The sequence below is a fragment of the Centropristis striata genome, chromosome 9, assembly GCF_030273125.1.
Source record: "Centropristis striata isolate RG_2023a ecotype Rhode Island chromosome 9, C.striata_1.0, whole genome shotgun sequence".
NCBI classification, from domain to species: domain Eukaryota; kingdom Metazoa; phylum Chordata; class Actinopteri; order Perciformes; family Serranidae; genus Centropristis; species Centropristis striata.
Window position 1 is genome coordinate 3,321,315 of NC_081525.1, and position 18,196 is coordinate 3,339,510.

The 18,196-nt window shown below is 31.5% G+C and overlaps 2 protein-coding genes across 2 annotated transcripts; one reads left to right on the forward strand and one right to left on the reverse strand.

Moving 5' to 3' along the window:
• The first annotated feature begins 1,419 nt into the window (after positions 1 to 1,419).
• On the forward strand, positions 1,420 to 2,710 carry cart1 (cocaine- and amphetamine-regulated transcript 1). The gene is made up of 3 exons (XM_059341823.1): positions 1,420 to 1,750; positions 2,402 to 2,485; positions 2,565 to 2,710. The coding sequence occupies exons 1-3, from the start codon at positions 1,634 to 1,636 to the stop codon at positions 2,670 to 2,672; spliced, it is 309 nt and encodes a 102-aa protein (XP_059197806.1). The 5' UTR covers positions 1,420 to 1,633; the 3' UTR covers positions 2,673 to 2,710.
• A 3,735-nt stretch (positions 2,711 to 6,445) lies between these two features.
• fam174c (family with sequence similarity 174 member C) lies at positions 6,446 to 17,754 on the reverse strand. The gene is made up of 3 exons (XM_059341822.1): positions 16,923 to 17,754; positions 9,274 to 9,399; positions 6,446 to 7,102 (listed from the first exon to the last, which is right to left on the reverse strand). Exons 1-3 carry the CDS (start codon positions 17,216 to 17,218, stop codon positions 7,099 to 7,101), a joined length of 426 nt encoding a protein of 141 aa, XP_059197805.1. The 5' UTR covers positions 17,219 to 17,754; the 3' UTR covers positions 6,446 to 7,098.
• Between the last annotated feature and the right edge of the window lie 442 nt (positions 17,755 to 18,196).

Below are 18,196 nucleotides of genomic sequence, written 5' to 3' on the forward strand. Positions count from 1 at the left end.
ATTTTTTTTTTTTGCCTTTGTATGAATTCCCTCATTTAGTTTCCTAATTAGATATTTATTATATCATCAAATTAAAATTGTATTTATTTTTTAATGAATTTATTTTATTTTCCCTTTGCATTTTTTTTGCATTAAAAGATGCATACAAAATTTTAAAATGTGAAAATGAAACAACAGTAGGATACGGTGCCGCTGGTTCTGAGGGACTCCGCAGCTCCTGCCGTCACTTCCTTTTTAATTCATTTTTTAATTTTTATTCATTTATTTTATTTATTTATTTATTTTTTCCCCACATAAAGCACTCACATGACAAACCACAGGAAAGGGGGAAAAATAAACAAATAGCACAGCACGCTGACAAGGAATACACCAAAAATAAAAAATAAAATTATAAAATAAAATGAAAAATAGTAAGTTACCACTGTGTTACCAAAACATCTTTCAGTTACTGTCAGTCATTCAGTCATTTGTACAGATATATAAGGCCGTACAGTTTACCTGGTGAAAAAGAAATAGGGAAAGAAAAGAAAAGAAAAGAAAAGAAAAAAGAGCAGAGGAGTGAAGACTAACCAGCCACTAACTCTATAAAGGATCAACAAGTTTTGTGGAAACTCTCTTCTGAGCCTCGAAGAGTAAATCAAGGTTTTAATAGTTTTGGATTTTTATTAGTTTTAGTTTTAATTTCGTTGTGATTTTTTTGTTTTCAAATTCAGTTAGTTTTAGTTAGTGTATAGAGTGTGTTTGCTAGTTTTAATTGGTTTTTAGTTTTTGGAAAATGCTTAGTTTTAGTTCAGTTTTTATTAGTTGTAGTTGTTTTGTAATGGGGTATTTGTTGGGCCCAGATTCAATAAGGTCACAATAAATATTTCCTTTATTTCCTTTGTCTGATCCATCTCAGCCCCAATAAGTTTATTAATCATAAAACCAGAAAGATGAAATAGATTTCATATCAACCAAAAAGGTTTACGTATGAAAAAAGTTGACAAAGACGAAAACTAAGGACATTTTCACTATAATTTTAGTTAGTTTTAGTTAGATTTGTAACCACACAATACAGTTTCAGTTAGTTATCGTTTTTATAAAAACTCTTGTTTTTATTTTTATTTCAGTTAACAAAAACGTTTTTTTCAATTCTAGTTTTGGTTATTTCGTTAGTTTTCGTTAACTATAATAACTTTGGGGTAAATCTGATCTTTTCTGAAGCAAAGTGATGTAAAACATCCTCCTCCACATTGTATCAGACGCTGGGATTACCTGTTTCCAGTTCAACAGAATCAGCCTGCGGGCTAGTGAGGTAGTAAATCTGGCCACCGTTAGATGAGATGAGATCCTGTGAGGAGGCTGTTCTCCCCTGCTGCTCCATAAATGGACAGAACCGGGTCTGGTTCTGCCGTCACTTCCTGTCTGCGTGGCGTAGCTTCTGCTGACCTCTGACCTCGGCGCCGAGGCTGCTGCTCGTCTCATTACCAGCAGGTCAATATTGTCTCTGTGACGTCGGAGACGCTCGCGTTTAAAAGCTTCACGGACGGAGACGGACTCCTCAGAACCCAGAGGACCGTCTGAGGCGTCCCGTGTCCCTCAGAGTCCCCCAGAGCCCCCCAGAGCCCCGGTCCGGTCCGAGTCCATCAGCACCATGGTCAGCACCAGGCTGCTGCTCCTCAGCGCCTCCTTCTGGCTGCTGGTTGTTTCAGGGAGCAGCGAGGAGCTGATGGAGGAGAGATCAGCAGGAGAACACGCAGAGGAGGAGCTGGTGAGTCCACACACACACACACACACACACACACACACACACACACACACACACACAGCAGCTGTCTATAAGTGACAGGAGCTGACAAAATTATGAGAAAAAATAAATGACTCAATATGTCATTAAATGAAACAACAATAAAAAATTGTGTGTATTTAATGTGACATAGATTTATATTATGTTTTGCTTTTTTATACATGAAAAGCCTTAATTACCTTTTTAAAAAAATATATTTTAAATTTTCTTATTTTTAGGTATGTATTAATTTATTTATTTTTAATTAAAAAAAAAACAAATTTCCATATTTTTTTTATTTAATTTTGCATCTACTTAAATAAAATAAATAAAAAATATATATTTATATAACTACAGAAGTATAAAGAAAAATACATAAAAAAAATAAGATTGGGGAAAAAAAGATATAGAAATAAATGAAAATTATAAATAATACATAAATACACCAATTAAAAAATGTAAATAAAAAAATTATACAAAGGTAAATAAGTAAGCAAATAAACATTTCAATTCATATCACAGTAATTATTTAATGCCTACATTTGTTTATAATATATTTGGTGAATTTCAGTTTATTTATTTGAGTAATTAATTTATGTATTTGTTATATTGCCTCCTTCTGTCTACGTGTTTCAGATCGAAGCTCTGCAGGAAGTTCTGGAGAAGTTAAAGAACAAACAGCTCCCGTCGTCGGAGAAGAAGCTCGGCTGGGTTCCTGCTGTAAGAACTTCTCACCTCACTGTCTCACACTTTAATATTATAAATATAAAGATTCAACATGTTTTATTCTGTGTGTCAGTGTGATGCAGGCGAGCAGTGTGCGGTGCGTAAAGGTTCGAGGATCGGGAAGCTGTGCGGTTGTCCCGGAGGAACCGTCTGCAACTTCAACGTCCTCCAGTGTCTCTAGGGACTTCCTGTTGCTCTCTACTTCAAAATAAAGGTGGCTTTTCCAAAACTCCACTGCTCTTTGTTTCTTTTTTTATCTGTCTCTCAGTTAAAACAAACATCCTGCAGCTTTTAAAATATGAAAGTTTGGAGGTGTAGCAGACGGTCAGTTTCTGTCGTTGTATGCATTGCGGATTTTCAAAATAAATCTCTGAGGCAACAAAACCACTTGACTGAGGTCAGTAACAGAGCAGGGTTGGATTTAACCCTCAGGGCAGGTTGGGCACATTTTACGTGCTTTTCATTCTTCATGTGTTAATAGTTTTGGCTGTGTTCATGCATTTGGTATGGATTATGGTAGGATTGTGTATTTTTATCTGCTCTTGTTTAGAGATGGTCCGATCAGGTTTTTTGGGACCGATACCGATCACCTGAAGCCTCACCGATCAGAACAGATCGATCACGTGGGACGATATTGATATTTATATTTACTAATCTTTCCCCCCATCAATTCATCCACTCATGCACAGGCCTATAGTCTTTTATTTATTTTAACCTTGTAATCATTTATTTACTAGATAATACTAGATTACCTAGATTGACCTTTATTTATTGCATAGCAGTAACTTTAATATTCCTTCATAGCAGCAGTGGCTCTGTGGAAAACAATATGCCAACATGGCCTCTAGAGGGCAGTCAAGAGCTTCATGTTGAAAGTTCACTCAATTATTTATTGATACTATCCATTTTAAATGGCTGTATTGTTGCATATATTGTATAAAATAAAATTCAAATAAAAATTGAGCCTATTTAACAGGCTAAACAAACTCAAAATGTATATCACACCATAACAAACGCTTGTAAAGCACATGTACGTATAATGTGATCAGATCGGTGGTTTTAACCTTTGATTGGATTTTTCGATCGATTGTTTTTTTTATCATATCGTCATCCCTACTCTTATTTCCAGCTCAGCTCCTGTAGGAAGGTTAAAATACACTGAGTACAGACAATAGTTAGTCTTCAGGTTGAGACATTGAAACACATCAAAATGCAACATTTGATCTCACTTAAGTTAAAGCATAAAACAGGCATTTTATTAAATCTGGGTGTCAATCTGGGCTTTGGCCTTGGAATTGATCATTTTTACTACTTTCCACCAGATTGTGTCATTTTGACCATATTCAGCATAAAGAGAGAAAACATGATTATACACACAAGCATGAACTGCTGCAAATAAATAAAACCACGGATCATCTTGAATCACATCACAAGTTATTAACACAGCTGTGACTGCAGCAGGTCTATAAAAATGGTGTCATCATGACAAAAAAACCTGGCATAAAAAGGGTTAAAATATTGAAAAATAAATTAGTGTTTGATACCAATAATAAGGTCAGATATAGAGGAAAAATCAGTACAATGAAAGTAGAATATAATGTGTATTTTTTTTATAGCTTGCTTTTTAGGAGCACTATTTATGTGCTAAGCCGTATAAGTGAGTATTTGACACTGCACTAAAAATAAGAATGCAATGCATTTTTACTTTACATGTAGTATATTGAAAATAATTCATATTTTCTGTTTTTTTTTCATCTAAAAACAGAGGTATTATGACAAAAACATGGCATTTAAAGGGATAAAATATTTCAGATGTAGGTTAAAAAAAATCAGTACAATGAAAGAATATAATGTATTGTATTTTTTTTAAAGCTTGCTTTTAAAGAGTGCATTTCATGCACTTAGCAGTACAAGTGTGCATAAAATTAAACAGCCCTGATGGTTAAGAAATCTGGTCTCCTTTTTCTTTTTTCTATGAACACACAAACATGCAGACTCAGTATGTTGCAACTAAAAATTACCTCATTTGTGATCTAACCTGATTATAATAAAACATTCTGCAACATCAACAGAGAGACATGGAGTCTTTTTTTTTTTTTACACAATTTATTGTTTTTGGGTTTTTTTAAACACGAGCTGAAAAACTGTAAAATGTTCAGAAAGTGAAACCGAAGCAGAGAAATAAAAACTTCATTCTTCATTTTAAACCGCTGAAAAACCTCAAAGATGTTGAAACATGAAGCTTTTTACTCTTTTTCTCATGAGGCTAATTGCAATTTATATTTCTTACTGAAATAATTCAAATTATATGAGAATGTAACCTGAGAGACTTTTAGTCGATGAAAAGATAAACAAGTTGTTTTTTTTACAAGCCAAGAATACAACAACACGTGAAAATAAAGTTTCAAATTATAAATACATTTGGAATGAACATTTATTTGGCTTTAAATTGAACCGATTTTTCCTATAAATCACTCTTTTTGTCTGAAGTTATAATGAAATTAATTACCCCAGAAATTAAAATGTCACTGACTGAAAACACAAGAAACTTTCAGCTTATTTCCACCTTTTTTACTGGAATAATTTCAAACACTTTGAGTCGGACACAAAATAAAACTGTTGATCTGAGTGACGCTGGTTTGTTTACATGAAACACTTTCACTGAAGTTATTAAATCTTTAAGTCTTAATCTTCCTTCTGTCCAGTTTCTCTGATTAATGTTCCTGCTGTCAGACAGTTATAGAGTTCATTAAAAAACTGATTTATTTATTATTTATTTATTTATTCTGCATTAATGAGGCAGTGAAGTTAGAAAAAATGTTAAAGTTTTGGTTTCAAACTGTAACAGGGAGAAAGATTTCATAGGCTTTGTTTAAAACTGATTGCTGCCTCAACTTCTTTATTATCAACACGATTGATTAAGAAAATAAGAGTCTAAAGGGACTTCCTGTTCTCAACTTCAAAATAAAGGTGGCTTTTTTTTCAACGCCACTGCCCTTCATTTGTTTTTTTAATCATTCTGCTGTTAAAAAAACCCCCAAACCTCTGCCGTTTTAACACATAAATAAGCCTTATTCTCCTCTCTGTGTCCTTGTATTTTAATTTAAGTTTAATATATAAAATCTCTATAAATCTATAAGTCCTGCAGCTCTGTGAATCAGCACAATCATGACTAGAAGTGGGAACAACTCAAACACGTCTTTGTGCAGAATAACAGTTAGAATGACAGAAACCAGAAAAAAAAGTTGAATTTCTCTGGTAAATAATTTTTTTTAAATTGGAATAAAATGGAATTTATATATAAACACTTTTCCAAGTGTCCATAAGTGTCAAGAATGTTGTAAAAAACACAGTTTTCTCCACATATTGTACATAATTAAGTATTGTCATGTTTCCAGCCTCTCCTGTCCTCTCCTCTCTGCTCTGTGTAAACAGATTCTCAGTGAATATTTGTAGATCTGTTTAGTGCAAACGCTTTATTTTAAATGACAAATGGAGATTCTGACACAAATATCAACATTTAACACAAGTTTTGGTCACTTTTTTATAACAATCTTTAGTAACCGATCTGTTCAAGGACCGTCGGAAAGTTCAAATATCTAAGATAATGGCTGTTTTTACAGTTTCTTTCTGTGATAATTGTTGTATTTTTGGTGATTTTTTTAAAGAAAATATACGTTTCAATGGTTCAAACTCTGATCACCTTCAGCGTCAGTTGATGAAAACTTTAGGCACTTGTTGCTACTGACACACACACACACACAGTAACACACACATACACACACAGTAACACACACACACACACACACACACACACACACACACACACACACACACACACACACACACACACACACACACACACACACACACACACACACACACACACACACACACACACACACACACACACACACACACACACACACACACAAACAAAAGACACACAAAAGACACACACAACCTGCTGTGTCCAGGATGTTTGCAGTGAACCAGCTGAGCTACTGTGTGTGTGTGTGTGTGTGTGTGTGTGTGTGTGTGTGTGTGTGTGTGTGTGTGTGTGTGTGTGTGTGTGTATGTGTGTGTGTGTGTGTACTTTGTGTCAGACTCAGAGTGTGTGGTTGTTTCTTCAGGTGAAACTGCCGAGTCATTATGAAACAGACGTTCTGATCCTTTAATAACAGGCTGGTTGTTGTTGTTGTTGTTGTTGTTGTTGTTGTTGTTGTTTACCAGCTGGTCTGGAGTCAGTCTGCAGTAGTTTAAGCACAGAGTCGGAGCAGAAAGAGCTCCGCATGAAAACAGACAAAACCTTAGAAAAGACTCTCTGAAATAATAATAATAATAATAATAATAATAAACAAAGGGAGATTATCATAACAAGAAGCGTCACATCGTCGTTGTTTTTCTTCTTCCAACACCTTAAAAAAATAATGATTATCATCCTGCTCGGCTCTGAGCAGCTTTGGCATCTTTATCAGCGTTTGGTCCTGCAGCCATCAGTCCCTCCTCTCTCTGATCAATAATCAATAATCAATAATCATCCGTCAGCAGACACTCGACTCGTCTGATCCGCCTGGCGACGACCCGACGACTCGTCTGATCCCGACTCATCTGGACAGATAAACACAATCAGATCAATCACAGGATCAATAAAACAACAAGTCAGAGTTCATGTTTTATGACCTTTGATCTCTTTGTCACACAGTAATCAGATGAAGTATTAATATTACACCAAGAAATGACTCCACTGCAGTAAAAGTACTGCATTAAAAAGGTACTAAAATAAAAGTAATTATAAATATTTACTTAAAGTATGAAAAGTAATGCAGATTGTTTTTAAATATTCTAAATATATTATTAATTATTTGTATTGATGCATTTATGTAAACAGTGTTTTCATTTTGTGAATTATTAAACGTCCAAAGATGTTTCATTTATGTTTTTAAGTCAGCAACTTTTTGACAGTTTTTCCACAATAATTACACAGCAGGAATCTATACCACGCCGAAAAAACATTTTTAATGCCAAAAAAAACATTTTTAATGCCAAAAGAAACATTTTTAATGCCAAAAAAAAAACATTTTTAATGCCAAAAAAAACATTTTTTAATTCCCAAAAAACATTTTTTTTTAATGCCAAAACATTTTTTTTTCTGTCAAAAAATACTTTTTATTGCCAAAAAAAATGTAATGGCAAAAATTTAATTATACATACTTTTAATGCCAAGAAATATATTTTTTAATGTTCAAGAAATTATATTTAAAAAAAAAAGTTTAATGCCAAAAACAACCTGTAACCTGTAAACTTTGTGGGGCTTTTATTTTGAAAAACAGCCTTGTTATGATCTCAGGCTTTTATTCTCCTGAACCACACAAACATTATAAACTCTGAAATGCTGCGAGAAAAAAATGTTGTAAAAACTGCAAGCAATCATAATTTTGATCATTTGATCCAATAAAGTCTGGTGACTCATTTAAACTTTTAATAGTTTTTCTATGTTAAAGTTCATCAGAGCAGCCTGTTGGAGGATCTGAGGAGAACTAATACTGATACTTTTAATCTAGAATATTTTTAATCTGGCTTTAATGTGTCTTATTATTAGCATCTTATTATTTTTTAATCACAATTTTATGGTTTATACTTTTATTTATTAGTTTTTATCTGTTTTTTTACTTATATTTTATTGTTTATATTAAATATTTATTTAATTCTAATTATTTTATACATGCATTAATATATATATTATCTATTATAATTGTATTTACTCATATTTTCATTACTCGGCAAGCATTAATCTCCATGTCTTTATTTTAAATTTATTTTAAACATTTATTTTAATATTTTATTATCTTAAATCTGTACAGATTGAAATATATCGCAGGTTTTTGGCAACTTTTTCTGAAAACGGCGAGGCAAATCTCTAACAAAAAAGATAGCAAACCTGCAATTAAGCTGAAATAAGTTTTCCTCGCACCTCGAGTACACAACTGCTAACTGAATTAAATATAAAATATATACAGTCGTGGGAAAAATGATTAGACAACCCTTGTTTTCTTCAGTTTCTTGTTCATTTTAATACCTGGTACAACTAAAGGTACATTTGTTTGAACAAATATAATGACAAGAACAAAAATAGCTGATAAGAGTTTAATTTAAGAGCTGATATCTAGACATTTAACATGGTTTTATTGATAATAACCAACATCATGATCAAGAAAACCACGGATAAAATTACCCAAAAAAGACACAAAATGACCAAAAAAGACATAAAATGACCAAAACATAAACAAAGTGACAAAAAAAGATGCAAATGGACCAAAAAAAGACGTAAAATTACCAAAAAATACATATAATAATTTTGGTTATGATCAATAAAACCATGTTAAATGTCTAGATATCAGCTCTTAAATTAAACTCTTATCAGCTATTTTTGTTGTCATCATCATATTTGTCCAAATAAATGTACCTTCAGGCATTAAAATGAACAAGAATTTGAAGAAAACAATGATGGTCTAATAAGTTTTTTCCATGACTGTACATACGTATGTATAAAATGTAGCGATTAATCGATTAATTGATCGATAATGTTATAGATGCTCGAGTTGGCAGGTTTCTTCCAAACACCCATAATCATAATAATAATAATAATAATAATAATAATAATAATAATAATGTGTGTTTAATGTCTGCATGTTCACATTTCTCCAGTGATGGAGGGTTTAAACATGCTGTGTTCTGTTCTGTGTTGTTGTTGTTGTTGTTGTTGTGGTGTTGACTCTGACCTGCGGAGGCTGCGGGCTTCATACAGCGTGTCGTCCTCGTCGCTGTCCCCCGCCTCCATCATCTCCACCTGGTCGTCGTAGTTGGACAGCAGACCGTATTTCTTCTTGTGACTCGGTCTCTTCAGCCTGGAGGAGCACAAACACCCTCACTGTCTTAGTGACTACATCTTTTAATGGCAGTTTTTTTATTTTAATGCCAAAAAGTATATAGATATATTTTATAAAACATTTTTTTTTACATATTTTTTTATATTTTTACAATTTTTTACAAGTTTTTATAAAATATATATATATATACTTTTTGGCATTAAAATAAAAAAAAAAACATTAAAAAAAATAATTTTTTGACATTGAAAAATAATTTTTTTTGGCATGAAAATTAAAAAAAAAAAAGAATATATATATATATATATATATATATATATATATATATATATATATATATATATATATATATATATATATATATATATATATATATATATATATATATACACACACACATTTCTTTGCATTAAAAAAATTGGGGGCATTCATTTGTTTGGCATTAAAACATTATAATTTTCTTGGCATTAAAAGAAAAAAGATTGGCATTAAAAAATATAATTTTTTGGCATTCATTTTTTACCAAGACATTTGTATTTTTATAGCCTATATATATATATATATATATATATATATATATATATAGGCATAAAAAATACAAATGTCTTGGTAAAAAAATTTTAATGCAAAGAAATGTATATTTTTAATGCCAATAAATTTATAATTTTTGATGCCAAAAAAATATATTTTTTTAATGCCAAGAAATATTTTTATATTTTTTAATGCCAAGAAATTTATATTATTTAATGTCCAAAAAATATATTTCTTAATGCCAAAAAATATATAGATTTTAAATGCCAATGCCAAAAAAAATAATATTTTGAATGCCAAAAAATAATATTTTTTAATGCCAATCTTTTTTCTTCAAATGCCAAGAAAATTATAATTTTTTAATGCCAAACAAATGAATGCCCCCAAATTTTTTAATGCAAAGAAATGTGTGTGTATATATATATATACACATTCTTTTTTTTTTTTTTTAATTTTCATGCCAAAAAAAAATATTTTTTAATGTCAAAAAATTATATTTTTTAATGTTTTTTTTAATTGTAATGCCAAAAAGTATATATATATATATATATATATATATATATATATATATATATATATATATATATATATATATATATATATATATATATATATATATATACACTTTTTTTTACCAAGACATTTGTATTTTTAATATTTTATATATATACACATATATATATATATATATATAATGCAAAGAAATGTATTTTTTTAATGCCAATAACTTTATAATTTTTGATGCCAAAAAAATATATTTTTAATGCCAAGAAATTTATATATTTTTTTTAATGCCAAGAAATTTATATTTTTAATGCCAAAAAAGAATTAACCAGCACTCACTGTCTGTTACTGGCATATTATTAAATGATTAATTGTTTTGGATCAGATGAATGCTGAACTCAAGAGAAGCTCCGACTGCTTCAGAAACCATCATGACTCATCTTAGTTTACAGAGTTTATAAAGCTGCTGATTAGACTCAAAGTGTTACATTGTGATGTTTCTGGATGGAGTCTGGTGTAGCTGCTGTTCACATAAAGCTGTTATGAAGCTATTGATAATTAAAATACTTGTGTGGTTGGATTAATGCAGCTATAACTGTGTAATGGGTTTGCAGAACTAAAGAGTGAAACGAGCAGCTTTAGAGGAACACATGACTCACATTAACACGCGGAGCTGACAAAACTTTAATATCTCAGCTTTAAGACGGAGTTTGGTTCTCATGCAGGAGATAGATTTATTCAGAAACTAGACAGACGATAAGATTAGGGTTAGAGTAAGTGACTCATCTATTCACAATAAATTTGAGATAAATGCCAAATGCGTGGGTGCTTAAATGAAAGACAATAACATTTTATAGTATATATGTCTCCGCTGGTGCCAGAGGAAATATTAAATTGATGGATTTATTAGTGTTATTTGGTGTAGCGATGTATAAGTTGCAACTAATTTTAGTTTAATGCAGAAACTAAACTTTATTTTATTTAAGATAAATTCTGTTTGGTAGATGAGATATATGCTGAACTTAAAGGTTTCTTATACTTTAATAGTTAAATTTCACATTTTGGACAATAAAATACAGGCTGATATCTAGACATTTAACATGGTTTTCTTGATAATTAATAACCAAAATCAGTATGAATAAAACCATGTTAAATGTCTAGATATCAGCTCTTAAATTAAACTCTTATGAGATATTTTTGTTGTTATTATTATATTTGTTCAAACAGATGAACCTTTAGTTGTACCAGACATTAAAATGAACAAGAAATTAGAGAAAACAAGTAATAATAATTTTTTCCATGACTGTATGTTGAACTAAAACATTTCCTATCCTTAAATAGTTAAATTTCACATTTTGGACAATAAAATATAGGCAGTATTGCAGGCTTTTTTTAAGTCTTTACATTGTGGTTTGTAAATATGTCATCAAAACATTAATATTTTTACTTATTTCCTGCTTGTAGTAACTGTAGTTTGGTGTGAAGTTGTGTAACTGAGTGCAGCTCAGAAGCGGAAGCAGCTTCAACCAGCCAACCGTTTATTGACTCATTGTGAAACATTAAACAAATGATTTATTGGAGGGAGGAAACAAACCGAGCACAGACTTTACACACAAATAAATGTGACGCCACACCAGACTCCATTGATAAATCTACAGATTTAAAGCTTCTTCTCTCATCAAAACTCTTACATCATCTGTAAAATGTGATTTTATATAACTGGAGGAGACGTTTTGGACAGTAAATTAAAGGCAGTATCGCTTTTTTAAATGTTTTGTTAATTATGTCCCCTATATATATTTATTTTTAATTGATTCCCTGCTGTGAACTTCTCGTACAGCTCAGAAGCAGAAGAAACATTAACTACGACACAACATTAAAGAGGAACTAAATGTTTGGGGGTTTTTGGTGACATTTAGCAGGTTTTCCTGTATGATGGATGAGATATGTGCCAGATTGAAGAGTGGCTACTAGAATTGTAGAAAAGAGCATAAATTATATTTTTCAGCATATGAACCTCTTTAGAAACTAAAGGAAGTGTTAAATTGCGAGGTTTATGAATGGAGTTTGGCGTTACATTAACATTACCTTAATAATAATCATACATTCTGATTTTGTACTCTATCAGCACAAACATTACACCAAACTCCTCGCTTCACTTCTCTTATTAGCAATTTTGCACCAAACTCCGTTCATAAATTTAGAGATTTAAGCCTTCTCTTATCAAAACTTCTGTGTTGTGATTTAAATGTGATGCGAGTGATTTTCTACAGTTCAGCTTAAATCTTAAACATTTTGAAACAGTAAAATAAAGGCAGTATCACAGAAGAACATGTAAAGAAGTTTCTACATTTTGTTTTGTTAACATGTCGCCTATATATATAGGGTTTTTTTTTACAGATTTGCTGGTTTTCTGAATGGAGTTGCGAAGTGATGTAACACACTCCAAAACATTGTTGTTGGTCCTTTATGATGTATGTGATATATGCTGAATTGAAGAGTGGCTACTAAAATTGTACAAAAGAGCATAAATCAGATTTTTCAGCATATGTACCTCTTTAGAAACTAAAGGAAGTGTTAAATTGCGAGTTTTATAAATATAGTTTGGCGTTAACTAAATATTAGACATTTTTGACAGTAAAACAAAGGTAGTATCACAGAAGAATATGTAAAGAAGTTTCTACATTTTGTTTTAGTAACATATCACCTATATATATATATTTTATTTTATTATTATTAGTAGTATTATTACAGATTTGCTGCTTATCTGAATGCAGTTTGGTGTCTAGTTGTGTAACTCACTACATATTTTTGACTGTCTTGTTTTGTTGTTGGTCCTTTATGATGCATGAGATATATGCCGAATTAAAGAGTGGCTGCTAAAATTGTAGAAAAGCGCAAAATTTTTATTTTTCAGCATATTTACCTCTTTAGAAACCATAGAAAGTATTAAATTGCTAAATTTATGAATGGAGTTTGGCGTTAACTAATTATTAGACATTTTAGACAATAAAACAAAGGCAGTATCGTAGAAGAATATGAATAAAAGTTTCTACATTGTGTTTTAGTAACATGTCGCCTGTATATGTGTATATATATATATATATATATATATATGTGTGTGTGTTTAATGCTTCTCTTACGTGACGCCTCTCCAAACTCTGTTTATAAATTTAGAGATTTAAGCCTTCGCTTGTCAAAACTTCTCCGTTGTGTTTTAACTGTTCAGCTTAAATCTTAAACATTTTGGACAATAAAATGTATGAGATATATGCCGAATTAAAGAGTGGCTGCTAAAATTGTAGAAAAGAGCAAAAATTATATTTTTCAGCATATTCACCTCTTTAGAAACCATAGAAAGTATTAAATTGCTAAATTTATCAATGGAGTTTGGCGTTAACTAAATATTATACATTTTTGACAGTAAAACAAAGGCAGTATCGCAGGAGAATATGTAAAGAAGTTTCTACATTTTGTTTAGTAACATGTCGCCTATATATATTTCTTATTTTATTATTATTATTATTACAGATTCGCTGCTTTTCTGAATGCAGTTTGGTGTCTAGTTGTGTAACTCACTACACATTTTTGACTCCTGTTTTGTTGTTGGTCCTTTATGATGTATGTGATTAATGCCGAATTAAAGAGTGGCTGCTAAAATTGTAGAAAAGAGCAAAAATTATATTTTTCAGCATATTAACCTCTTTAGAAACCATAGAAAGTATTAAATTGCTAAATTTATGGATGGAGTTTGGCGTTAACTAAATATTATACATTTTAGACAATAAAACAAAGGCTGTATCACAGAAAAATATGTATAAAAGTTTCTACATTGTGTTTTAGTAACATGTTGCCTATATATATATGTGTGTGTTTAATGCTTCTCTTACGTGACGCCTCTCCAAACTCCGTTCATAAATTTAGAGATTTAAGCCTTCGCTTGTCAAAACTTCTCCGTTGTGTTTTAACTGTTCAGCTTAAATCTTAAACATTTTGGACAATAAAATGTATGTAATATATGCCGAATTAAAGAGTGGCTGCTAAATTGTAGAAAAGAGCAAAAATTATATTTTTCAGCATATTCACCTCTTTAGAAACCATAGAAAGTTTTAAATTGCTAAATTTATGAATGGAGTTTGGCGTTAACTAATTATTAGACATTTTAAACAATAAAATAAAGGCAGTATCGCAGGAGAATATATGAAGAAGTTTCTACATTGTGTTTTATGAACATGTCGCCTATATATTTAGTTATTTTTTTTTGTTTTGTTTTTTACAGATTCGCTGCTTTTCTGAATGCAGTTTGGTCAAGTTGTGTAAATCACTACATATTTTTGACTCTTGTTTTATTGTTGGTCCTTTATGATGCATGAGATATATGCCGAATTAAAGAGTGGCTGCCAAAATTGTAGAAAAGAGCAAAAATTATATTTTTCAGCATATGAACCTCTTTAGAAACTAAAGAAAGTGTTAAATTGCTAAATTTATGAATGGAGTTTGGCGTTAACTAAATATTATACATTTTGGACAATAAAACAAAGGCAGTATCACAGAAAAATATGTATAAAAGTTTCTACATTGTGTTTTATGAACATGTTGCCTATATATATATATATATATATATATATGTGTGTGTTTAATGCTTCTCTTACGTGACGCCTCTCCAAACTCCGTTCATAAATTTAGAGATTTAAGCCTTCGCTTGTCAAAACTTAAAACTTAAATCTTAAACATTTTGGACAATAAAATGTATGTAATATATGCCGAATTAAAGAGTGGCTGCTAAAATTGTAGAAAAGAGCAAAAAATTATATTTTTCAGCATATGAACCTCTTTAGAAACCATAGAAAGTTTTAAATTGCTAAATTTATGAATGGAGTTTGGCGTTAACTAATTATTAGACATTTTAGACAATAAAACAAAGGCAGCATCGCAGGAGAATATGTACAGAAGTTTCTACATTGTGTTTTGTTAACATGTCGCCTACATATTTAGTTATTTTTTTTGTTTTGTTTTTTACAGATTCGCTGCTTTTCTGAATGCAGTTTGGTGTCTAGTTGTGTAACTCAATACATATTTTTGACTGTCTTGTTTTGTTGTTGGTCCTTTATGATGCATGTAATATATGCCGAATTAAAGAGTGGCTACTAAAATTGTACAAAAGAGCATAAATTATATTGTTCAGCATATTAACCTCTTTAGAAACTAAAGAAAGTGTTAAATTGCTAAATTTATGAATGGAGTTTGGCTTTAACTAAACATTTAACATTTTTGACAGTAAAACAAAGGCAGTATCACAGGAGAATATGTATAAAAGTTTCTACATTGTGTTTTGTTAACATGTCGCCAATATATATTTCTTATTTTATTATTATTATTATTATTATTATTATTATTACAGATTTGCTGCTTTACTGAAAGCAGTTTCGTGTGAAGTTGTGTAACTCACTACATATTTTTGACTCCTGTTTTGTTGTTGGTCCTTTATGATGTATGTAATATATGCCGAATTAAAGAGTGGCTGCCAAAATTGTAGAAAAGCGCAAAAATTTTATTTTTCAGCATAATTACCTCTTTAGAAACTAAAGAGAGTGTTAAATTGCTAAATTTATGAATGGAGTTTGGCGTCAACTAATTATTAGACATTTTAAACAATAAAATAAAGGCAGTGTCGCAGGAGAATATGTATAGAAGTTTCTACATTGTGTTTTAGTAACATGTTGCCTATATATATGTGTGTGTTTAATGCTTCTCTTACGTGACGCCTCTCCAAACTCCGTTCATAAATTTAGAGATTTAAGCCTTCGCTTGTCAAAACTTAAAACTTAAATCTTAAACATTTTGGACAATAAAATGTATGTAATATATGCCGAATTAAAGAGTGGCTGCTAAAATTGTAGAAAAGAGCAAAAATTATATTTTTCAGCATATGAACCTCTTTAGAAACCATAGAAAGTATTAAATTGCTAAATTTATGAATGGAGTTTGGCGTTAACTAATTATTAGACATTTTAGACAATAAAATAAAGGCTGTATCGCAGGAGAATATGTAAAGAAGTTTCTACATTGTGTTTTGTTAACATGTCGCCTATATATTTAGGTTTTTTTTTTTTAACAGGTTTGCTGGTTTTCTGAATGCAGTTTGGTGTGAAGTGGTGTAACTCACTACACATGTTTGACTCTTGTTTTGTTTTTGGTCCTGTATGATGTATGCGATATATGCCGAATTGAAGAGTGGCTACTAAAATTGTAGAAAAGCGCAAAATTTTTATTTTTCAGCATATTTACCTCTTTAGAAACTAAAGAAAGTGTTAAATTGCTAAATTTATGAATGGAGTTTGGCGTTAACTAATTATTAGACATTTTAGACAATAAAATAAAGGCTGTATCGCAGGAGAATATATGAAGAAGTTTCTACATTGTGTTTTATTAACATGTCGCCTTTATATTTATTTAGTTTTTTCCAGATTCTCTGTTTTTCTTCATGGAGTTTGGAGAGTTTGACTCACCTCACGGCTCGGATGAGGAAGTAGAGGACTCCGATCATGGTGATGCCGATCAGGACGTAGAGGGCCCGCTGGATCATGGACGAGTCCACGTTGAGGCCGTTGAACATCCCCCTCCCCGCTCCGGAGCTCTGACCGGCGCCCTGCGTGGAGTTCCCCCCGCCGGAGTGCGTCACGGCGGGCCGGGGCGCCGCGGAGCTCCCGGGGCTGGAGGTGGAGGTGGTCCGGTCCTCCGCCGCCGACACCAGCAGCCAGCAGACCGGGACCAGAACCGCCGAGAGGAGTCCGGAGAAAGTCATGTTAACAGCGGAGAAGAGCCGCGGGGACTCGGGGCAGGAGACGCGGACTTGTTGAACCGGGTCGGCAGATCCACGTCGCGTTAGCCGCGTTTGTTTATAAAGTAAAACTAGGAAGTTCACAGCCACCTACCGCTGACGTCACACAGCAGCCTGGAGCAGCTCCGCCCTCAGTTTGACTCGCAGGACTCTCAGGTAACAGACACCTGCGAGGTCAAACACAGGGTTACAAATACCCAAGTATGAGTAAATACAGTTATGGAAAATATGATTAGACCACTACAAAAATAAGAAATGTTAATAGTTTATTTTTTATCAATTAACAAAATGCCAAATGAGTTTCACCTGCGAGGTTAAACACAGGGTTTAAAATACCCAAGTATGAGTAAAGAGATGCCTTAAATGACTCGATGTTATAGAACAAAATACAATTTAAAGCTTTTATTTTCCTCCTAAAGCTATGATGAAGTGAAGAAGCATTAAATCACGAGATTTATGACTGGAGTATGTATGTATATATTACAGGTATTAACATCATATATATATATATGTATATAGAACAAAATACAATTCAACAGTTGGGGGAGCATATCTACTTTTATGACAGTAATCACTAAAGGCCCTTTTTAAATATATTTTTATTACAAAAGTATATGTTAGCTTTTCTCACAGCCTGGATCAGGAGGTACAAAACTGTTTTATTAGTAATATTAACTTTATTAGTTATGTTATTGCTGATGTTTTATTAACTCCTACTATTAACTCTATTAACTACTTTGATTTTTTATGAACTTTTGTCACATATTTAACAAATATTTTGGGATGTATTACTGATATTGTTTGTAATATTTTTGGGAATATTGGTCAGATATTTTAACCACAAAAAATAAAATAAAATAAAATGCATAAAACATTGGTTGTTGTGCAGATATTTAATGACTGAAATCTGTTTTCTTTTAGGCACCAAAAAATAATTCTTGC